The 21,962-nt window shown below is 54.8% G+C and overlaps 11 protein-coding genes across 11 annotated transcripts; 3 read left to right on the top strand and 8 right to left on the bottom strand.

The window, feature by feature from the left end:
* Positions 1-17: 17 nt before the first annotated feature.
* On the bottom strand, positions 18-1,221 carry PG997_006557 (uncharacterized protein; the record flags this gene model as incomplete). Its single annotated transcript, XM_066810872.1, has 3 exons — positions 18-410; positions 487-669; positions 769-1,221. 3 exons carry the CDS (start codon positions 1,219-1,221, stop codon positions 18-20), a joined length of 1,029 nt encoding a protein of 342 aa, XP_066669795.1.
* A 1,051-nt stretch (positions 1,222-2,272) lies between these two features.
* PG997_006556 (uncharacterized protein) lies at positions 2,273-2,656 on the top strand (the record flags this gene model as incomplete). Its single annotated transcript, XM_066810871.1, has 1 exon — positions 2,273-2,656. The coding sequence occupies one exon, from the start codon at positions 2,273-2,275 to the stop codon at positions 2,654-2,656; it is 384 nt and encodes a 127-aa protein (XP_066669794.1).
* Positions 2,657-3,009: 353 nt separating this feature from the next.
* PG997_006555 (uncharacterized protein) lies at positions 3,010-4,021 on the bottom strand (the record flags this gene model as incomplete). Its single annotated transcript, XM_066810870.1, has 3 exons — positions 3,010-3,162; positions 3,189-3,666; positions 3,726-4,021. The coding sequence occupies 3 exons, from the start codon at positions 4,019-4,021 to the stop codon at positions 3,010-3,012; spliced, it is 927 nt and encodes a 308-aa protein (XP_066669793.1).
* Positions 4,022-4,636: 615 nt separating this feature from the next.
* PG997_006554 (uncharacterized protein) lies at positions 4,637-5,179 on the bottom strand (the record flags this gene model as incomplete). Its single annotated transcript, XM_066810869.1, has 1 exon — positions 4,637-5,179. One exon carries the CDS (start codon positions 5,177-5,179, stop codon positions 4,637-4,639), a length of 543 nt encoding a protein of 180 aa, XP_066669792.1.
* Positions 5,180-6,299: 1,120 nt separating this feature from the next.
* PG997_006553 (uncharacterized protein) lies at positions 6,300-7,560 on the top strand (the record flags this gene model as incomplete). The annotated part of the gene is made up of 2 exons (XM_066810868.1): positions 6,300-6,335; positions 6,397-7,560. 2 exons carry the CDS (start codon positions 6,300-6,302, stop codon positions 7,558-7,560), a joined length of 1,200 nt encoding a protein of 399 aa, XP_066669791.1.
* A 415-nt stretch (positions 7,561-7,975) lies between these two features.
* PG997_006552 (uncharacterized protein) lies at positions 7,976-10,306 on the bottom strand (the record flags this gene model as incomplete). Its single annotated transcript, XM_066810867.1, has 1 exon — positions 7,976-10,306. One exon carries the CDS (start codon positions 10,304-10,306, stop codon positions 7,976-7,978), a length of 2,331 nt encoding a protein of 776 aa, XP_066669790.1.
* A 206-nt stretch (positions 10,307-10,512) lies between these two features.
* PG997_006551 (uncharacterized protein) lies at positions 10,513-10,902 on the bottom strand (the record flags this gene model as incomplete). Its single annotated transcript, XM_066810866.1, has 1 exon — positions 10,513-10,902. One exon carries the CDS (start codon positions 10,900-10,902, stop codon positions 10,513-10,515), a length of 390 nt encoding a protein of 129 aa, XP_066669789.1.
* An 878-nt stretch (positions 10,903-11,780) lies between these two features.
* On the bottom strand, positions 11,781-12,500 carry PG997_006550 (aminotransferase; the record flags this gene model as incomplete). Its single annotated transcript, XM_066810865.1, has 1 exon — positions 11,781-12,500. The coding sequence occupies one exon, from the start codon at positions 12,498-12,500 to the stop codon at positions 11,781-11,783; it is 720 nt and encodes a 239-aa protein (XP_066669788.1).
* An 887-nt stretch (positions 12,501-13,387) lies between these two features.
* PG997_006549 (mitochondrial precursor proteins import receptor) lies at positions 13,388-15,397 on the top strand (the record flags this gene model as incomplete). The annotated part of the gene is made up of 3 exons (XM_066810864.1): positions 13,388-13,579; positions 13,650-15,099; positions 15,156-15,397. Coding segments are annotated over 3 exons (1,884 nt in total), but the record flags the coding sequence as incomplete, so codon positions are not given.
* A 1,385-nt stretch (positions 15,398-16,782) lies between these two features.
* Positions 16,783-18,167, bottom strand: PG997_006548 (uncharacterized protein; the record flags this gene model as incomplete). Its single annotated transcript, XM_066810863.1, has 2 exons — positions 16,783-17,538; positions 17,598-18,167. The coding sequence occupies 2 exons, from the start codon at positions 18,165-18,167 to the stop codon at positions 16,783-16,785; spliced, it is 1,326 nt and encodes a 441-aa protein (XP_066669786.1).
* Positions 18,168-19,659: 1,492 nt separating this feature from the next.
* Positions 19,660-21,775, bottom strand: PG997_006547 (glutamyl-tRNA(Gln) amidotransferase subunit A; the record flags this gene model as incomplete). Its single annotated transcript, XM_066810862.1, is given in 4 exon segments — positions 19,660-20,463; positions 20,481-20,767; positions 20,847-21,478; positions 21,717-21,775. 4 exon segments carry the CDS (start codon positions 21,773-21,775, stop codon positions 19,660-19,662), a joined length of 1,782 nt encoding a protein of 593 aa, XP_066669785.1.
* Between the last annotated feature and the right edge of the window lie 187 nt (positions 21,776-21,962).

The raw sequence follows: 21,962 nt of genomic DNA, 5'->3' as shown, positions 1-21,962 counted from the left end.
CTAGGCAACCTTGCCATCTAAACACCGCCAGCGGGCCCGTAATCCTCCAGCCATCGCTCCCCGTTTGAGCGGCAATACTGACGGCCATGGACGCAGTAGAAGTAGCCGTTTATGTTACGGGCGTTAGGGGACCACATAACAAACGGGTCACTGGCTCGCCGTCCTGCGCAAGTGTACTGTACATTCTGTACCGTATACGCTGTCTGGCCCTGTTTCTTCCACATGGAGAAAAAGTCGTCTCCGCTAGTCTGGCACTGGTAGTCGTTGCCAGTCTCAACCGAACGCTCAACGCTGAAACCGGCATTGATCCACTGCCAGGCCGTCGCGCTGGCTGAGAATCCCACGGACCATGATGTACCTTGGCCATATCCAATGGTGCAAGTGTCTCGCGCCCCGCATTGGAAATTATCCTGCGTCAGTCAGATATCAGCTTTTCTATTCAAACAGATGGAACCTGCAGCAATGGCAGCATGGCATATTTCTTACGCTAATTTGAATATTCAGCGGGTTCTGGTGCGGGTTTCCGTCGCCCACGCGTTCCGTCACACTCATATGAGAGCCGCAGATCTGACGTTCCTCAAGCTCAGATACAGTTGTAACATTGAATAGTTCGGGGGAGTTTATTTGCGTCGCTGGGGCAGAAGCATTGCTCTCTAGGCCGGCGCGAATCTAAAGAGACAATGGTTAGAATTTTGCAAGAGGCAGCAGTCCCTTGTGCAAAAGGAGAGACAAAGGAGATACTAAAAGAGGATTCAGGTAACAGCTTACATTATCGAGTTCCGGGGTCGAGACGGGAAAACACTGATCGATGTCTCGCTTGTTCAAAGAGCGCAGCTTCAGCGATGTTGGCAAAGTGATGTGGCAGTTAACAAGAGCTTCAACCTGGCTGTGAATCCTGCCACAAGAGATACCGCCCGACTTTTCAGGCTCGCCGTGGACCAAGTATGATCGATCACCGATGGTAACATTGCCAGCGCCGTTCAAGTCTACCTCGAAGGAGATGGGGTGAGACTGAAACGCTCCTGTAGCAAGATCCTTGGAGCAGGAGTGTCCAACAAGGGCTGATCGTTCTTTGTTCCAGGCTGAGATGGACACCTCGTTGGTGTCCTTGATCAGCTGGAGAGTGACCTGGTACTCTTCGTTGCCGGATTCCTGTTTTACTTCAAGGAGAGGGCTTGCGACTGCCGCTGCAGTAAACAGGAGTATATGTAGACTCTTCATGATGAAGCTTCGGATGAGGTGCATATAAACCGAATGTGCTGACTAAAGCTGCAATGGGTTGGAGGTAGCTTGAGAGAGGGAAGTTGAGTTTCTGCTGATGAGGGAGTACTATTTCCAGCAGATATACGCGAGACCGCCAACCTCTTATACTTGTTCTTCGGCCAGCGTCAAACTGACGATGGCCTCGTTACCATGGATTCCAGCTTTCTGGCCTTGTAGATGAGCTGTTGCCTAGTTCCCCTTGTCCAGAAGGCGAGTCATCTTCTCGCGGACAACAAATAGACATGTCCAAATTCCGATGGTATAGCTTGTTGTCGAGGGTGGTCCTTTTCCGATTTGGCTGTCGGTGAGCCCCACGCTCACAATCTTAGATCTTACCCAATGGCTAAGCTAACCGGGAACGATGCGTCTGTGCCGCACCCCTTTGATATCTCGATATATCGCCAACGTCGGAACTTTAAAGATAGATGGGCTTGCGTGACTGGTCGAGGACCCTTGGTGAAAAAGGGTGCGGCACAGTCAAAGGGGAGATGCGGCGCAGTCAAGATGCGGCACAGTCACGCCGACGGGGAGCTGGCGGTTTGCACCGCTATCTCCCCCGCACAGTGATGGGGACTTGAAGGCCTGGATTCCTAGCAAAAGCAAGCGAAAGCAAGGGTGATGATGGATGGGTTGTGGTGAAGGTGAGAGGAAGTCCAAAGTGGCTCGTGGTGGGGTCCCAACAGCTCGGTGCGGGCCTCTTGTGGAGGGCGATGCAGCGTCTAGACCCTACGTTTAGACCCTGCGCGCATTCGCTTTTGGTAATATCCCCTAGCTGGCGAGAGCGCCCATCCAAAATCGGTTATTCCCTGGGCAGCACAAAACCTTATATACTTAAAGAAGTATATATTACACCATGTGCGAGAACAATCTGCACTCCCCCTACGTTTCGTTACTCATGAAACCTTTACCAGCTCGTGTGTAGCCCTCCCACTTTCTCTTGACTGGCCTCTGTTTTCCAAACTTGTCCAAATCTTCCCTTCCAACATCGGTCAACCTCAAGCATCTGAAGATGTCATCCCCGTTCCATATCAACGCCACGTGCCCCTCTCTCGAAGAGCTCCCCGATGCTTGGAACATTGCCGGCCTTCCTCTCAACATCACCACCTACTTCACCCCGGCCCAAGACGCCTGGTACCAGCCCATGACCACATGCTGCAGCCCCAACCCCGTTGGCCTTGCCGACGGCTGCTATTTCTGGTGCGAACAGCCGCCGTCTCACCCCGACCTCTCCGACTGGTCGAGTTGCGTGCGCCACGGCGCGGTTAACGGGTCCAAATCGAGCATCACGGCGGTGCACAAGGCTGGAGCGGCTGGGTTCCAAACTGGTGCCCCGGACAAGATGGTCATGGTTGTTCTTGCTGTCCTTGTTGGCAGTACCTGTGCTTGGTTTTGATCTGGTTTACTCGAGGTAAATGGTGGCACCTACGGGGTGTATGGCAGGGAGTTCCGGTTCGCCAAGTAAATGGCCTGCATGAGTAACGTATCGCACTGGATCATCATTACCAAGGCTAGGCCGAGAAGAAGTGTTGACTCGCCGTGGTGGCAAGTCCAGTCAGTTCACGCGACTCGAAGGAGGTATAGCGCTTTGGTAGAATAAAAGTTGGGGCTGGTTTAGGTATCGATAGGCTGCCAATAGAAGCGGGCTATGACGCCGTAGCTGCTGTGCGACGGCTGCGTGCCCGGAGGTAGGGCTCTTCCCGAGTGAAGTCTTTCTTCGAAAGCCTCGACAGCGACTCAAGGATTACACTACGCCTGCCTGCTCCACCGACCCGTCTCCAAATGTAACAAATACTCCCCCTCAAAGTCAACGATATCCCCCTGCTTCTCATCCCCCTCCACGCAAATCTGGGACCCGAACGACCTTCGCTTCTTTCCCCACACCCGGATCGCCGTCCCGTCCTCCACGACACAAGCGCAGTGCCGACTGATCCAGCCCGGCTTCTCCCCGACGTCTCCACCGGGTGCATGGAGAAGTCCCGTGTGTCCAAGCGGTACACGGGCGTCTCGCCCGGGCGCCGCTGGTCCGGGTATCCCATGCAGCCGATGACGTAGATGTCGGACGTGCCCGGCACCAGCGTCGCGGTGTGGGAGTCGGTGGGCGGGAACACGTCCCGCGGGTAGCAGTAGACCACGAAGCAGTTGGCATCGGAGAGGGATGTGCTGTTCTCATCGTACACGCACACGTCGTTGTAGACGTGGAAGTCCGGGTCGTAATAGTCGTCGTACTCGCCGCCGATGAAGACGAGGCGGCCGTCGGGGAGCTGCGTCATGGTCTGGCCGAAGCGCTTCGTAAAGGTCCACGTCGGCAAGCGACGACGACACGTGCGCGAGACCTGCTCCTCGTCCTCGCCCCCTCCTTCTCCTTCCCGGTCAAGCTCTCGGCTTCTGGCTTCCAGAAGTCGTCTATGTCGTTGTAGTTGGGGAATTTGTCCGACTCCTGAAGAATGGTGTATGCGCCATACGGATCCTCTTGTGCGGCGAACATAGCAGACCAGAAAGGAACGTCCACGATTTCAGGGTTTGATTTCCCGAAACGGGCAGCGTGGCCATCTGTGTATTCTTGCTCTGTCAGGTTCTTCAGAGGTTCAAGATCTATTCGCTCCAGTATGGAATCCGGCATTTCCAACACGATCGTGTCTTCGGGATCGTATGGCCCGTCAGAGTATGTAGAGCCTTCGTGATCAGATGATTCCTCGGAAGTGATCGAGTCTTTGTCATCGGATGCATTGCTCCGGGTATCTTCAATTGGGAGCGTCATGTTTCAGGAGATAAATGGAGGTCGAACACTATGAATGCAAGTAAAGGCAATGAGTTTGGCTAATTCGTGGGTTATTCTCGAGGTGATGTAGCCTGTTAAGGTCGAGGAGTTGTTATTGGGATTCGGTATATTTGCCAGGTGCAGGTGGGCAGTGCTGATGATGTAGCTGCCTGGAATCTCCATTTTGAGCGGGCTGACTCACCGGCAAACAAGACCCAAATATGATCGTCGAAAGGGTCTGAAATTCACTTCGGCTTCAATCCAACTCTATGGTTTTCTTTCAATTGTCAATTATATCAGTTTCATATTTAGAAAAGCAGAAGAAACCGAGGCGATTGAGCTATCATTTCCAAGGTAGAGAAGAGACGCCACCTAGTCCCCCAACACAGCACGCTTTCAGCGTAAAACCAATAGTAAGCTGCATCTCGGCACCGCCCCAAAATGGCATCACGACGACCCCATAGATTGACTCGAGGAATATAAGTACATACATAGTAATAAGGATTGTACAACATTAGTAATTAATTTACACATGGTTTGAAATAGAAACTCCTTGGGCGCCGATCCCATGTGAGAACCTCTTGAGTGGAGGCAAAGCGCCACTTAATGCGAACCTCAGCCATAAACAACCCGTTGCCGCAATCGCAAGCCAAGAACCACAGCCGCTGTTGCGCCGCCCAACCAAGCTCCGAATAGCAATGCGCCTGCTATCACGACGGTGTCGAACGGATAACTACTGGTGCTTATGATGCTGGTGCCGCCGCGGGAAAGATCGGTGAAGCAGGGGCAGTAGGCGTTGCCAAGCCCCTCGCCTCCCACCACGCCCGCGAGCGCGGCGTCTGGGAGGAACAGGGTACCCGGTGGTAGCTGAGGCGACTGGGTAGGCGCCGAGACCGGGGCTGTTGATGATTGAGGTAGTGGAGGAGGCGGGGGTATCGGCGCCACGGGCGGCAGCGGCGGTGGTGGCGGTGGAAACGGAGGAGGAGGAGGTGGTGGTAATCCTGGTGGAGGAGGTGGTGGTAGTGGAGGCGGCGGCGCCTGTAGAGGAGGCGGTGGAGGCGCGGACTCCTGCTGCCGTGGAACCGCTTGTCTCATTGCCGTTGCCATCCCATCTGATGGAGTAGCACACGGCATCGAACCTCCGCACACGCCGGTCATCTTGCCGTTGGCCGACTCCGTGCCATCTTGCAATGCTAGCGCTAGGCAGGGTGAGAGGAAAGGGAGTACAGCAACAAGTACGATGTTCTTCATTGCTTCCTTGCTTGCTTATATCGCAAGTTCTCAATGCTAGTTGGTAGAGGATGTCGGGCCGTCTTCAAGTAAATCTTGAAATAAGTAACATCATAGGAACAGTTTCTGAGATCGGCCCCCTGATTACAGTCGAGACATAGAGGGACTTCTTTTATATAAAGAGGAGTATTCAGCGAACTTGACAGCACATCAATTGCCGAAGATTCAATATTTGGCTGTATCTTGCGACCTCCGAGACGCCACTTGAAACGTTGCTGCAAGCCATTTGAAATCGAAATCGAAATCAGTCCTCACGCTGCGGCAACTCATTACCTGAAACCGCCATAGCGGACAATATCAGGGACTTTTCAGACCCGTCATTCGATATATAGATGAGGCCGGCGGCTGGAGTTGCAGGAGGTTTCCAGAGAGTTTGTAGGTAGGGATTGAAGTGTAGTTGGATTATACTTTTAACGAATGGGCCCGAACCGTTTTGAAACATACTTAGGCTGCTCATCTTCGGATGAGTCGCGCGGCTCGCCCGCAGTCGTCTGTGAAGGTAAACCCTTACCCGTGTTTGAGATTTTAAAATTCGAAGTGAATAACAGTGGATTGACAGCTTTGACAGTCTCGGCAGCCAGTCTCGACTCCTGTCACTTTTTTCACAGGCGTCCTAGATGAGATGGAAAGGGGGTCTAGACTTGTCCGCCATCGACACTCCGCGAACCTTAGACTACCTCATCGGAACCCGGAACATTGTCCTAGATAGACAAATGGCCAGATCGACAGCACATTGTCGAGATTGGGGAGTCGTTTGTGACCCTGCTTTTCGCGATGCGGAGAAAGGGCGGGGTTTCGGAGCACCGCATGATACCTGCACTTCCAAAGCCGATAAGCACTTCAGACTCATCACTGTGTTAAACCTGCTGTAAAACAGGGAATCTCAGACGATCTGGTATCATCGCATTTCATAGTCCCAAGTCTACCGCGATCTATCCCGCCATTGAACCTGCCAACCCGTAAGCGATAGAAGAGGAAAACCGACAAGATGCTCGAGATACATTGCTCCGGAACCCCTTACGAGGTACGTAGGACACTCCGATGTGAAGTCTTGACCCTCGGACCCCAACTAACACGTAAAACAGATCGGGCTACAACACGGCCAACAAGCCCGCACCCAAGTCCTGGGCTCCCTCGCCTTCTACCGGCAGCTGTTCCAGGAAACGTGCGGCCTGGACTGGCCCGCCGTCCAAGCCGAGGCGGAACGCTATGTCGAGCCGCTCACCCGCCTCGCTCCACGGCACCTCGATGAGATCCGCGGCATCGCCGAGGGCAGCGGCGTCGACTTCCTCGATATCCTGGCCCTCAACGTACGGACCGAGATCAATTTCGGTCTCTTCACTGAGCCTTCCTCCACCGGCGGCACCGCCGCCATCAGTAAGATGCCAGAGAGTGACGGCTGCACCAGCCTGAGTTGGTTCTCCGCCGGCCTGGAAGACAATGAACCAATATCGTCACCAAAGAGCTCCTTCTCCTACCTAGCCCAGAACTGGGACTGGATGCCCGCCCAACGCGCCAACATCATAATCCTCCACATCGACAACACCACCTCACCAAACAACCACCCCCTCCCCAAGATCGCCACTGTAACCGAAGCCGGCCTCCTCGCCAAAACCGGACTCAACTCCCACGGCCTCGGCGTCTGCCTCAACGCCCTCCGCTGCCGTGGCGTCAACCGCACCCGCCTCCCGATCCACCTCGCCCTGCGGCGCGCCCTCGAGTGCCCCTCGCGCGCCGACGCCACCCGAACCCTGCGCGAGTCCGGCCTCGCCGGCTGCGGCCACATCCTCGTCGCCGACGCCGCGACCGGCGGCGCCGGGCTCGAGTGCACGAGCCGCTGGGTTCGGGAGCTGGGCATGGACGGGGACGGGCGGGTGCACCACACGAACCACCTGCTGCTCCTGAACCGCGAACTGGATGGGACCGACTTCGAGGACTCCGCGTGGCTGGCCGACTCGCCGCCGCGGCTGGCGCGGGTGAAGGAGCTCACGGCGGGTACTATGGCGGCCGGAAAGTGGCACCAGGAGGAAGAGGGGGTAGTGGAGGCGTCGCGACCGAGTACGGAGTCGCTGTTCGAGCTTCTCAAGGATGAGCAGGGCTACCCGGCGTCGATCAACCGGCGGCAGAACCTACCACATGTGAAGACGGAGACCCTTTTCACTATCGTTATGGACTTGGCCGCGAGACGCGCTCAGGTCACGTTCGGTAGGCCGACGGAGTTTACTGGGAAAACGCTGTTGTCATTCTAAAGACTCGACAGTAATAGGATACAGTATGAAAGCCCCCCCCAAGCCCATGTCGCTGAACTGGCCGTTCTCCAGCAGGTTGTTTACCCCGTGAAAGCTTCCCGCTGTGTATCAATCATAGCAAGGTAGATGGTAGCCCTTCCTCCACTAGTAATGTAATAATGGCTAATCGGTAAATCAATCTTCTTGGTCAAACTCTAGCCATGTCTCCTCCTTCTATCTGGCCATGTCTCCTCTTTATTTCTGCCTCCTTTAAAGACCAGAAGCTTCCTAATGTGCATACGCTTTTTGCACGGACAGGCCTGTTGCTCGTGTCACTGATGGTTGTGTCACTGATGATCGTGTCAGCGTCGGTTGTGTCTTCTGTGCTCGTGTCACTGGTGCTTGCGGTGGTACCACGCTCTAGGTCCAAGTGTTTCTAGTCGTTGGACGGCTCGAGGGACGTCACGACCGCCTGGGACGGCCAACGTCCAGGATTTCGGAACCAGCATTCGAAATGATGCGCGCCAGAGCCCACTTCGGTACCCGGGGCGTCATCCGGCTTGTTAGCATCGGGGAGTTTGACGACCGCCGTCGCGTTTGGTGGGATGATGACGTCCATCATAAACATTGTGCCGCTTCTGCCGGTGTTAGAGTCCCGCGTCTTCCGCGCCAGTATCCACTTGCACTCTACCAGCCCACAGCCGCCTTTGTACGAGGTCTTACACCATTCCAGGTCGCCACCGGGCTGGGGTTGGATCCGAATCTTCCTCCATCCCACCACATCCTCGTCAAGCCCCAGTTCTTCGTCGCTGGGCTCCCGTCCTGTCGCCGTCGCGGCCGGCGTCGGGGTGACGTAAGGTGACAAGCCGCCCATGACGGAATAAAGCCAGGTCGCTATGCTGCCGAGGGCATAGTGGTTGAAGCTAGTCATCGTACCAAGGTTGATGCTGCCATCGGGAAGCATGCTGTCCCATCGTTCCCATATGGTTGTCGCGCCTTTCGTTACAGGATATAGCATCGAGGGACAATCCTTGTTCAACAGAAGTCCGTAAGCTGTTTGCAATCCGGTATCCCATTGTTTAAATTTAACCCCTGGCTTTCGTATCGCAGATTCTCGGACGGAAGTAAGGGCTGGGAGCACGGCGGGCGTGCCCGCAAAGCCCGTGTTTACCTTGAACTTCGCAGTGCGCACCAATCGGATCAGTCTCGACACCGCAGTCGCGCGACCGTCGTGGTCCGAGTCGTTATGCAGACCGAATACCAGGGCCAGCGCTAACGAGGTCTGTGTGTCGCCCGCGACAAGTCCAATGGAAGTCATGTATTTCGCTCGGAATGCCTTGACAAGCTCTTCAACTTTTCCCTGGCACAGTTTGGAAACTTCATCGGGCTCGTTCAAGACCTTGGAGATACGATACATGACGCGTGTAACATGGACCAGATATGCATCCGCGACAAGAGTTCCATCCGTCCTCGCAGCACCAGGGTCGTCCGGCGGCGCAGCAGGGTCAAGCCAGTCTCCCCGTTGCCAGATTCGAGGGTCCCAGAGGTCATCAGCGTCTCGTCGAACTTCTTCGTCAATATATTTCCGCATCCCACTCCAGCAATTCCTCACTGTAGTCTTGTCACCTGAGTATAGGTAGATTGTCCAGGGAAGCAGGACCACGACATCGTCCCACACTGCCTGCGAGTGGGGGGCTATAGTCGCGGTCCTGGTGAGCACGTCCGGTACCACGAACGGGACGGCCTTGGCGGCTTCTTGATCGATGAGTAAGTCATTTAGCCAGTTCGACAGCATACCAGCGCAGTCGAAGAGAAATGAAGCTGTAGGGGCAAAGACTTGGATGTCTCCGGTCCACCCAAGCCGCTCATCACGTTGAGGACAGCTGGTGGGGATGCTGAGGAAGTTTGATAGAACCGACCACTCGACATTCTTGTGGAGGCGTACGAGATCCGGGTTGGAGCATTTAAAAGAACCCAGGGGTGCTATATCAGAGCATAGAACCTGAGCAGAAATGGAGTCCGGTGTCAGTGGCCCCAGGGTGTCATGACGCGACCACCCTGTAACCTCGATATATCGAAATCCATGGAAAGTGAACTGTGGCGTCCAATGTTCCAATGGTATTGGCGACCGAAAGGTAATGGTATCGGTCGCCCTGGCACTTCGGAGCGGCCGAGTGCAGAGTTCACCGTCCTCGAGCACTTCAGCGTGGCGGAAGGTGACGGTATGCCCTACATCTCGCACCAGAGAATTGATTTTGATGCGCCCGACAAGGTTCTGACCGAAGTCCACGAGGGTCTTTCCTGATGGCGAGTCGATAATATTCTTCGGTTTGACGGTTTTTATAACGCGGACCGGTGGGCAGGGTGTTGCAAGAAGCTCTGCGCCAGGATCAGGAACTCTCTTCACGGGCTTCCAAGGTGGTGAGTTGGCGTCTAACCAAGCCTGGTCGCAGACTGCATAGTGCTCGCCATCGTAGATGCTGCTCGACCTCGTGGGGGACTCATGCCAAACCCACGAACTGTCGCTGCAAAGACGAAACGTGGGTTTAAGGTCATCCACATCAGGGTATATTTCGAGTTGGGCCAAGGCTCCAATCTCATTTCCGTAGAGGCAAGTTCTGCTATTTTCGCCCCAGAGCAATCGCCCGGCGTACCATCCTTCGGCGACGTCGATGGTTATTGCGTTTTTACCTTCGACTAACAAATCCTTGATATCAAAGACTTGATATTGTAGCCGTTTGTTGTACGACGTCCAACCCGGTGCCATACATTCGCTTCCAACCCTGCGGTAGTTGACGTACGCCTCATACACACCCAAGGCCGTGATATACAAACTTGCCCGACCGGGCTTTACAGGCAGGCTGAAATTACGGCTCAGCCATATAGGACGGAAGTGTTGAATTTCCCGGTCTCTCCCCAGTATCGCTGTACTCGTTGCACTGGTTATGAAATGCGCCTGCCAATCACGCCGGTCTAGCAGCGCAGCTCGACGAGGATCCAATCCGACCATTCTGTCCATGCTGGTCGTATTTTGGATAATGCGGGTTTGAGATCGGTCAGCGGATCGGGGAAGCTTCCGCCTTTGGCGCGGACTCGAAGATGAGTTCTCTCGAGAGAAACGAGCGGGACATCTGGCCATGGAACCAAGATGTTGTTGCGACTGTCGATAGCGAAGCTCCAAACATCCGGAGATTTCGATCTGTTACGCAGCACTTCAATCTCATAGGATACCTGCAGCCAGTTCTTGGGTAGCTTTTTGGGGCTTTTGCCACGATATCCCCACGAGATACGGGGTGATGGGTGAGGGATGCCAAGGCCGGTCGGGTGGTGTTCGATGCGAAGGTTTTCAATGAGGGGCTGCATGATGCTCTCTCTTGTGATGTGTCTTCGACTTATATACTGAAAGAATATGTTGGGATGTATGCGAGGAACCCGATGGAATGCCTTCAGACAGCAGTTCGGTCAGGTAGGATGTTGTATAAGGAATACCCGATCTCCTGTGGTTTATCTTGTTGGATGAAGGTGAGGTTCAATGGTGGTTATTCCATAGCATGCGTGCGTTTATTCAGCTGGGAGTTTGGTATAGTCGTGGACCGATGGAGTTGAGCTCAGTTCCAGACATCTCAAGTTGGAGCAAGTGAGGAAGGGCCCTGTCAGTTTTATGACCTAGAACCTGGACTTTCGACCCGGATCGAATTTAGGGGTTATCAAGTTTGGTTTCGGGTTCCTTTCTTGGACTTCCGTTATGGGCTGACACTGGGGGAGGCACTGAATGGTTTTTGGCCACAGGTGATAGGAGGATATTTCAAGTACCAAGCCATCTTCCAACTTGATGATGAAGTCTGTGTAGGGGATCGAATGCAGCCCAATACGTAACCTGAGCTTTACGAGTCTTGTCGGTGTCAATATGCAATGGCTCTTCGCATCTTGCGAGGCCGCAGCATGGGAAAACCTCCCAGCCTTGACTACGAAAGATATGGGGTATATTTCCTGCCCCGGTCTGATTAGGAGTCCCCTTCTGTTCGTGCGAAATGGTACAACCACATCTATGAAGCCCTACCATCACTTCAACGATTCTTGTAGTTTGACACGCCCTGGCATGAAACCTCGGGCACCATTGCTAAGCCAACACTCTTCTCCATCCACAAGATCATTCGCAAGAGTAGGTTCCTCAATAGCCAACCCCCTAGCAAACGGTTAGAGCAAGAATATGATCATGAGCAAGGACAAGGCATACCTTTCTAAGGCCCACCTCCTGGAGGTGCCATTGTTCCCTCCGCTCCCCTCGCCTTGGACGAAGTTCCTGGGGATAGGGGCGTCACCCATTTCCCGCTCCGCCAGAAATACGGAGTGGTTAGGCTGGCCTCCATGACTTGGCCATTGGTAGCGTTGACGAGGAGAACCTCGCTCACGTCGGTCGGTCGGAGCTCGACACGGTTCCGTGCGTCATCGTACACGCGGCGTTTCGTAGTCTTGAAGTGAGTATACTCACTGCCCTCTGTGAACTTGCTGTCAACAAGAACCTGCCACTCGGCGCCCCTGGTGGCAACCTTCTCGCCGTGATTAAAGGGGTCGCCCTGAACATCTGCGCCAAGGGGGCCAGGCAAAGCAGCAGGGAAAAGATTCTGGAGAGGCACATTGTTTATTGGTGCAGCCTCGTGAGCGAGTTGGCCGTCACGACCCAGCGTTACCTTGACTCGGTGCGGGGCATGGCTAAAGGAGCTGGCAGCAGTATCCAGGTATTCTTCGAGCCTCCTCAAGCCCTCCTCGCCTGAGATGAATTTGACAGCAGCTTCCCAGCGAAAATGAGTAGCAGCTTGCAGCATCCGGTCCCTGTGGTAGTCCAATATGTAGAAAGGAGATGGCCTCTGGTTCCAGCCCAGGTTGGTGAACCCCTGTTCAGGTACAGCCAGAAGGGCCGGGTCATAGCGCAAAGTGGTGAAGAGTTTGAATTCGTCCATCTCAAGTCTCTCGAGATGTTGGGAGTAGAAGAGGAGGGGTTTAGCTGAGATGAGTTGAGTAGATATATGTCATCTCATGAACTTGTGACATTATTCACTAATAAAATGATGCATTGATCTCACTTACTGTACAAGAGACGAAGATGGATAGGTAAATAGTGCATCGGTACATTACTCGAGTGGTTGTTGTCACGGCTTCGGGCGGTTGAACCCCCCACCCGGGAGTATCGGCGGGGCGCTGATTGGACGGAAAGGGCTGAGCAGGCTCGCCAGTTGGTCGTATGATGGCATACTTCCGATCGTAGGCCTGTGTCGAATCTTTTTAGTGTGCCTTGCAGGGAGCCGCCCACTAAAAGCTTGGTGTGAAAAGTGGTCTGAGTGGCTGGAAAGTGGAGGCGCGACCGCAAAACAGCCAAAAACCCGACTGAACAGCCAGCTGGAGCTGAGGGCAGGCAGGCAGGAAAGGTGGACAGCAAGGGAAAGAGCTCCTCCCGCCCATGACAGCACCTCCAAGGAAATGTCACGCTAATAATTTTTCGTGTTCAATGCTTTTAATGCTCCTGCAAAACGCCATCATCGACCAGAGTAACTGCTCGACACTACCGCCGGCGCTGCCAACCTGATCCAGCCTGCCTCTGCCTCTGCCTCGAATCCAAACATTGAACACTGAGCCCGACTCCAAGCAAAAGCAACCAATTCCATCCAATTCCTCCCATCCAATTATCCTCGACCCGACCCCCGCGGCCTCCACTCTCGACGCCCGCACACATCTGTTATCGCAACCCAAAGAGGGCACCTCACTCTCCGACTTCCCCCAGTCTATATACTTGACATCATTGCCTTGACCATCGACGTCGACGTCAGCACTTATTTTTTCTGCTTCAAGACCATGTCTGGCGCATCCGCTGCCCCCCGTGCCGCCTCCGGGCACTCCAATTGCCGTCCCAATCGCCGAGCATTCAGTATGGGAGCGCATCACCAGCTGGGCCTCGGAGAACAAGACGCTCGTCTACACAATCGCAGGTGCCACTCTTGTTGTGACGAGTGCCGGTGTTGTTTACTATCTCAGCAATGATTCTGTGAGTTGCCTCGTGCCCGCATCAACGGTCCACTTTCAGCCAGACCAAGCCCAACTAACTATATCCAAAGAAGCCCAAGTCGACACAACCCAAGCTGTCCAAGAAAGAGCGTCGGAAAAGAAAGGAGCAGGAGCGCCAAGCCGATCCCGAGAAGAAGTCTGACTCCCAACCTGCCGATACATCTTCCAAGCAAGCTAAGCCGGCAACTGTCGAGAGCGCCGACGAGCTGCCCGTTATCACAGAAGAGTCCGTCGAGAGCTTGACCGCTGAACAGCGCAAGGACTACGCACAACAGCTCAAGGCCTCGGGCAACAAGGCTTACGGCGGCAAGGACTACAACAAGGCCATCGAGCTGTACTCCCAGGCTATCCTTTGCAAGCCCGACCCAATCTTCTACTCCAACCGCGCTGCCTGCTACAACGCTCTGAGCATCTGGGACAAGGTTGTCGAGGACACCACGGCCGCCATTAACCTGGATCCGGACTACGTCAAGGCCCTGAACCGACGTGCTAACGCCTACGAGCACCTCGAGTCATACAGCGACGCCCTGCTTGATTTCACCGCCAGTTGCATCATTGACGAGTTCAAGAATGAGTCCAGTGCCAACGCGGTCGAGCGGCTCTTGAAGAAGGTTGCCGAGCAGAAGGCCGAGGAAATCATCAAATCCAAGAACCCGTCAAAGCTGCCCAGCCCCACCTTTGTCTCCAACTACATTCAGAGCTTCCGTGTCAAGGACCGCCCGGTCGGCTTGGAAGATACTGATGAGTTGTCGCCCGACAGCGGCAAGGGCCAGCTGCAGATCGGTTTGAGGGCTATGGAGAGAAAGACGCACGAGGGTTACGAGGAGGCCGCCATTGCCTTCGAGAAGGCCTTGGAGCTTGGCGATCTGGCGCCTCACGAGGCCCTCGCCTACAACTTGCGTGGTACTTTCAGAACCCTGCGCGGACTCACAGCGGAGGCATTGGCCGACATGGACAAGAGCATTGAGCTTGACCCGTCCATGACACAGAGCTATGTCAAGCGTGCCAGCATGCACCTTGAGCAGGGTGCTCGGGACAAGGCCACGGAGGATTTGGACAAGGCGGTTCAGCAGAACGACCAAGATCCGGATATCTACTACCACCGCGCCCAACTCCTATTCATCCACAGCGAATTCCAGGAAGCTGCCAAGGACTACCAGAAGTCTATCGATCTTGACCCCGCGTTCATCTTCTCCCACATCCAGCTTGGCGTGACCCAGTACAAGATGGGCTCCATAGCCTCTTCGATGGCCACCTTCCGCCGATGCATTAAGAACTTCGAAAAGGTGCCAGATGTGTACAACTACTACGGCGAGCTGCTCCTCGACCAAGGCAAGCATGACGAAGCCATCCAGAAGTTCGACACCGCCATGGAGATGGAGAAGCAAACCAAGCCGATGGCCATGAATGTGCTGCCCCTCATTAACAAGGCCCTGGCTCTCTTCCAGCAGAAGTCCGAGTTCACCGAGGCCGAGAAGCTCTGCGAGAAGGCTCTGATTAGTAAGTCGTTCCCCTGAAACCTGTCCATCTTTCATTTCACTAACCCGGTTGACTAGTTGATCCTGAGTGTGACATCGCTGTCGCGACCATGGCCCAGCTCCTTCTGCAGCAAGGCAAGGTCACCGATGCCCTGAAGTATTTCGAGCGTGCTGCCGAGCTGGCCAGAACCCCCGGCGAGATCGTTAACGCCCTGTCATATGCGGAAGCTACCCGAACTCAATTACAAGTCCAGGAGAAGTATCCTCAACTGGCATCAAAGCTACAGGGCATGGGCGGCCCTGGCTTCCCTGGCCGCTAAACTCTTTTCGAGAAGAGCGGCGTGTACAGCCAGGCGCCGGTGCATGAGGCGCATATTTTGATACCAGATTATGAGCTCTTTCCACGATTCTAGTCGCAATGATTCTGGATTCGGCTTGGACTCGTTGCCTAGGAGCAGTGTAGTAGTGTATGTATATTTTTTGTCAGGAAGCAGGCGCATGAGGTTTGCTTTTGCCACCCCGTTTGTAAGGCAAATTGCTTGTTGTTTTCTCCTGGCGTTAGCCACCGCGCAAGTCGACTGTCAACGTCATGTAGCTACGAAAAAAAAAGAGCGTGGGGAAAAGGGACAAACCGGCTCGGGAGCGGGTTTATGAGGTATATGCTGTGGACGTTCGGCTTGAACCGCCAAATATGATGATGGCTGATGCGCCAGGAGAAAAAGAAGCACAGTACAAAAGACCAAGAGAAATGAAGAGGACGAAGATGAAGATGAAGAAGCAAGAAAGGAGAAAGCAAAGCAAACATTTGGGGGCGGTCCATATACCCAAACCCACCCCCAGAAAGTATGAAAATTTCCCCTTTGACTGTATTGTATATAACCAAAAAGCCCACCACCACCTACCACCCACACACCGTACTGTACGTAATCCACGTCCATCCTACTCCACTCTATAACTTTTTATACCATCCAATCCAGCCCTTGTGCAGCCACTGTAGCTGTAGTTCCGGTACGATATTTATGGAAACCTTGATATGGTGTGTACCCCAGTGATGCGTGTGATATGTTGACGGTCGATAATTGATCTATTTGATCTGATAGATCGATCAAGCACGGTTTGTGGGTCAGAATGGGGACTGCCCCAGGAAGTTATTGAGTTTCTCCCACCCTCATTCGTGGGTGCTCTCTTCACCGCCGTCTGTCTACGATGTTCGCAAGAGATCCATCTAATTCACAGCGCGTGGTTTTGAGACGCAGGGGCACTGTCCTTCCCGCTGTGCATCTTGGATCACTGACGCATGATAGATAGAGGATGAAGGACGTGACAGTAGAGGTTATCATTATGAGGTATCATAGGATCGAAAACAGACTCTTGCAATGCTATCGACAAAAAAACCCACATTCATGACCCAAGCTCAGCTACACCGCTCTCCCATGTGCCCTCTGCCCCTTGGACACGGGGAACACACGTCTATAGAGCTTTTATGCCCCTTTCAAGGGAATCGTTTCATGTAGTCTCATTTCACCCCCTGGTCGTCCTTACCCAGAGGCCCTGAGAAACGTGAAGATGAGACATGTCCAAAATAAAAAATCCCAGCCACCAGTAGTATCCATGGCGTGCTTGCCTGTTCTCGTAAGAAAAAAGCAGTATCGCCCTAAGCGTTTACTAGTCGGGGGACGACTGGACCGAGAGATTCGCGTTTGCTCTACGCCGCGCTCGCGCCAGCGCCCGTAGTGGCAGTGGCAGTTGCGGCCTCCGGCGCCATAATGGAGCTCCCCACGCTGCTCCTCGCCGCCTTGGCGTCCATGCTCGCGCGGCTCATCTGCTTGGCCATGCTGACGCCCGTGCCCTTGCGGGCCCGGAGGGCGTTCTCGTACCGCTTGGCGGCGTTGAGCTTGGGGACGCCCCCGTCGTCGAGCCCGAGCACCTCCATGAGCTCGGGTATCTCGACGTGGTCGCGCGTCGTGCGCATGCGGTGGCACCAGGTGACCTTCTTCTCCTCGCTCTTCTCGTCGTCGATCGGCAAAGTCTTCTCGTCCAGGTCGATCGTCTTCTCCTCGTCCGAGGGGGTCGGGATGGGCGAGTCCAGGGACAGGGACGCGGGCTCGAACAGGAACTCGCCGCCGACCTGGCGTTGGTCGCCCATCTTGAGGACCAGGCCCGACTTGACCTGCTTCAGCCCCTGTACGATGCCGGACATGACAGTCTGGGCCACTGATTTGTGCTGCATGTACGCCGGTCGGTTGCCCATGGCCAAAGTCCGAACCATGCCAAGTTCGTTATAGAGAACCTTGGTGGGGTCGGCATAGACAGGGAAAGGACAGTTGGTTTCCGAGATATATGTGTTGATGAGCTCCGGCGCACCACAGCCAATTACGGCAATGAAGGTTGGTACCGGCAAGGCCAGAAGAGCCTCTGGCGTGATGGAAGCGGATAGCTGGCGCAGATACTCCTGGCAGTTCTGTCCGAGATAGATATTAGCTTCAGGTACCCTACTGCGTCAGGGCGATTAATACTTACACCGCAAAAGAAGTGGCGCACGAATATGATCAGCACGCGGCGTGCTACATTGGGGCCCGAGTACAGACTTTTGAAGGTATGCGATTTGCGGCTGGCGTCTAGCACTGTATGGTTCTCCAGCTTTTTCAAGGTCGCCTGAGCAGGAAGATCATTATTGGTCTGCACCTCGCCCTGGAAATCGGGCGGGTTGATGTCGTCATCTTTGAGATTTATTGGTTTTACCGAGAGATCGCCAGCGGGAGCAGTTGCCCCATTTGTTCCGTTCGTACTTGTCGTCGGTGCGGCTGTTGAAGCCGCGGTAGAACTCGTGGCAGCGGGTGCAGCAGTGTGGGTCGTGGCGGTCGGTGATGTCGTCTCAACGGGTGCCTTGACGGTGGTGTCTAACGGCGCGGGGTTGACAGCGCCATCAGCATGGGCGGGTGAGATCTTCTCAGACGGTTGAGGGATCGGCTGTGCCGTGTGCTCTTGTGTTGTTGCGGTTGGCTCGATTTTGGTGGCGTCGGTGTTTCCAGCTTTGGGATCGAGTGCGCCGGCGGCTTCCTTTGCCTGTGGCTCGGTTGTCGAAGACATGTTTGGGAACCTTTTCTCGGGTGGTCGGTCGAAGGAGCAGAGAGACACAATGATTGTAGAAAGAAAGGATCTAGCTGGCGGGAGGGCAGTAATCGAGGTATGCAGACAGCGATGTCGCAAGGATAATCTGCTGGGGTTGGGGTATCTAAATATGAAACCGAGACGAGATGAATGCGGTTGAAATGGCCGTGTTTATAGGCTAGGTGGGCATACTGGGAAATACCGTGGTGTTTGCTTAGGTTAGGTATGTATGGATGGCGGTGGAAAGAATGAAGAAGAAAAAAACAGATCAAATACCAATGATGGACAGACACGAAAGACCTCAGGCGCTTTGTTGCGATGCGCTGGGAGGACCGAAAATCAGGAATCAGGAATCTTGCAGTAGAGGAATCTCGCCATGCACTGCGCACTGCACCATGCACCATGCCTTGGCCAGCATCGGCTTTCAGAGCCACAGTCAGACAGAGAGACAGCCAGACAGCGGCAGTCTAGACAGTCTAGACAACCTACCCTTGCTGGACAACCACGCAAGCTTGCGGCATGGTATCAGGATGCCGCATCCAGGGGGGGCTTCCTGGGGGTTGGACTGGTCGATTGAGCTAGCGGGAGGGAACCCGAACGGGGGGGTGATTACTGATGAGCACATTGGCACACCACATCGTCTCAGGGATCATACTGTATGGAGGTACGCCAGATGGAGCCCGTCAACTCGGTTATCGTCTGGTGGGTGGATGCTGACCTGAGCGCCAGTCTGAAGCCGACAAAGCCACTGACGTTACGAAACATTTCCACGACAGCCCGGCCGGCGGATATTGTGACTGGCGAACTTCCAATGGCCAGCCAGCACACGTCTAATTTCTTCATGGAAGCGTTAGTTCATTTAGCCGCTGCTCTTGGAAACAGGGCAAGGGCGTCTAAGGCATTAGTAGCTGAGGTCCAAAGTCTGTTTTTTCTTCGAGAGGGCCATGTGCCATGTGTTTCAGCAGCGTATGAGGTCATCCCCGCCAACCCAAAAATGCTAACCCAACCAGCCAACCCAACTTTGACGCTTACCTAACCCTCTGGCCTCTGGACCCAGTATTGATTGAAGGTGCAATTGAGAGTTGAGAGGCCCCCACAATCTTGGCTCTCCCACCTCCCGGCGGCAAAAAGAGGGCCAGGAGTCGAGTGAATGATACCCTCCGCGACAAGGATGAACCAGTCTTCACGCTGACGAATCGACACACTTGTATTAGATGTTGTAGATCCTCCCGGTACAAACTCCCTTTTGAAGAAGACCGTTTATGTGTATTACTCGTTCAAGCATCAGAGGCGCTTTCATCCATCAATTTCAACTCGAGAAAGACGTGTGATATCTACCGCTTGGATACTAATGAGTATGCCCCCATAACTAACCATCCAAAATACTATCTTGAAACACTTGATCGTGCACCTCGACAGTAGAATCGGTGCCAGCGCCCGAGCATATCGCCCCCAATCCACATGCAGCCCCTCAAGACCCCTCCAGGTGAGCCCCCTGAGCAGCCCGTAGGAGATCAATCCAGCTCTCCGGCCGGGTATATCGCTCGGCCGTGAGCCCCTCCGTGTCGCATCCGAACCGCATCAACAGGTCTTCCCTGGTCCACTCGGCTGTAGCCATCAATCCGACCGGCACACGGCCTCCTTCAGCCACCACGTATCCCGCCGGCACGCTAAGACTCGGCATCCCGCAAAAGTTAGCCAGCCAAACATACTCCATAGTCTGGAGTGAACGCCTCCCATCACTAAGCCCGCGCCCCATCTCCCTTGCCGGGTGGCGGATCGGCCACCCCGCGCCCGCAGTCGCCGGCGTCACGATAAGCATGCCCGGGTGCCGCTCCCGCCAGAGCCAGGCGAGGTGCTGCATGAGGACTTGACGCAGTTTCTGCGCCAAGATGTAATCGCCCGCGCCCGTCTCGCGGCCCAGCGCCAGCATGATCCGGACGGCGGGCGAGGCGGTGCTGGCAGCGTGTGTTTCTTCCGGGATGGCGGTGGCGGTGTGCGAGAGAACCGTGAGGGCGTGCGCTGTTTCCCCTTCTACGAGGAACGGGATCTCGATGGGTACGACGGTGTAGTCCTTGTTCTTGACCAGCCAGTCGATCATGCTGCGGCACAGGTCCTGCACCGCTGGCTCGGCGCGGTCGAACCACGCTTCCGGTACGCCGAGCACCCTGGGCGTATTGGAGGTGGTGGCGGTAGTAGCCAGGCCGCTGGGCGAAAGCAAGAGCATATCGTGCAAGCTCGGGGAGGCGGGAACGCCGATGTGGGATGCGGCTGGCTGATCACAGAATACACCGTGGCAAGGGAGCCCATGTCGATAGCGATTGGCCCGTTCACTTCGCAGGTGCTGTTCTGGTTCACACCCGGAAGATAGGACAGGCGGCCATGGCTTGGCTTGAGTCCGTACACGGAGCAGAAGGATGCCGGAATCCGAATGCTCCCGCCGCCATCGGTGCCAAGCGCAATGGGAACCAGTCCAGCAGCCACCGCATAGGCTGATCCGGAGGAGCTTCCGCCCGTGTAATATCCTTTGTTATACGGATTTCGGGGCGTCCCATATGTGGTATTGATACCAGATGTGTCTGCGAGGAAACCGTCTTAGGAAGCCATCTACTTCGGCGAAACGATGCCCATGGTGTAGGGACATGCCAAATCACTTACCCGCTGCGAATTCATGCATATTGAGCTTCCCCACGATGATCGCCCCCGCGTCCTGGAGCTTCTGGACGCACCAGCTGGTGTACGTTTTGTCGCCTTCGCGCCCGGTGAAGTCGTGTGGCGAACCCAGTGTCGTCACGTAGCTTTCGACATCGTACTGATCCTTGACCGCGGCCGGGACGCCGTCCAATGGACCAAGTGACCGTTTGTTCCGGTACCGCAACGTGGAGACCTCGGCCGCCTGGAGAACCAAATCCACTTTGACATCGATCCAGGCCGTCGAATGGATGCCCGGTGGCGAGATGTCGCGCCGGATCAGCGGAAGGAGGGCTTTGACGACGGCCAACGGGGTCAGATCCCCAGTGAGGTACGCTTTGCGGAACTGCGCGACTGAGCAATGGGCGAGTATCGGGTCCAGTACCCAATCCTCTTCGTTCGTGGCGTCGCTGCCAGTAGGAGCTGGATCTGCCGCCGCTGCCTCTTCGGGCCTGGAAGGAAGTCCGGGTACGTCGTGCGGATACACTGTAGGCACAAATCGAGGTTCCACGGCCGCAATATGTGCCCGGATGCGACGCAGCGACCCGAAACCAGCATTGTGCCAGACGCTGCGCCTCAAGAAACTAACACGTTCGATCCTAGATCGGCGGACCGTGCCGTTAGATATTGTCGTGCAATCACAAGCGATACAAATATTTACTTACAAATATGCCAAAATGAGTAGACAAAGACCGTATACCCTTTGACTTTTCCTCTCGACTCCTCGATAAGGGGCTGGGGGCCTGTATCTCCCTCTCTCCGTTAGACAGATGATGGCCAGCGAACACAACGGCGTAGAAACAGGGGCTAAGCGCTGGGCATGTCTGGAATACCTACCCTTGACTAGGTCGAGGGTACGACTCGCCACAATCGAATTCTTTGGATGAAGGAGCCATTTTTGGCCGTACTGTACTTGAAAAAGGGGCGACCTTCGGGGGTTTTGATGCTCAGCAGGCAAGTAAGGAACCAAGTAGGCAATCGCTAATGGATGTAAACAACTACTACTTGGTTCTCTGGGTTAGGCATCGACTTGAAAGACGACAAACACAACCGGGGCTTTCACATGGAAGCAATTGGCATGAA

The sequence above is a fragment of the Apiospora hydei genome (assembly GCF_038363865.1).
Source record: "Apiospora hydei strain CBS 114990 chromosome Unknown utg000005l_segment0_segment0, whole genome shotgun sequence".
NCBI classification, from domain to species: domain Eukaryota; kingdom Fungi; phylum Ascomycota; class Sordariomycetes; order Amphisphaeriales; family Apiosporaceae; genus Apiospora; species Apiospora hydei.
This window is presented reverse-complemented; position numbering and strand designations above follow the sequence as displayed.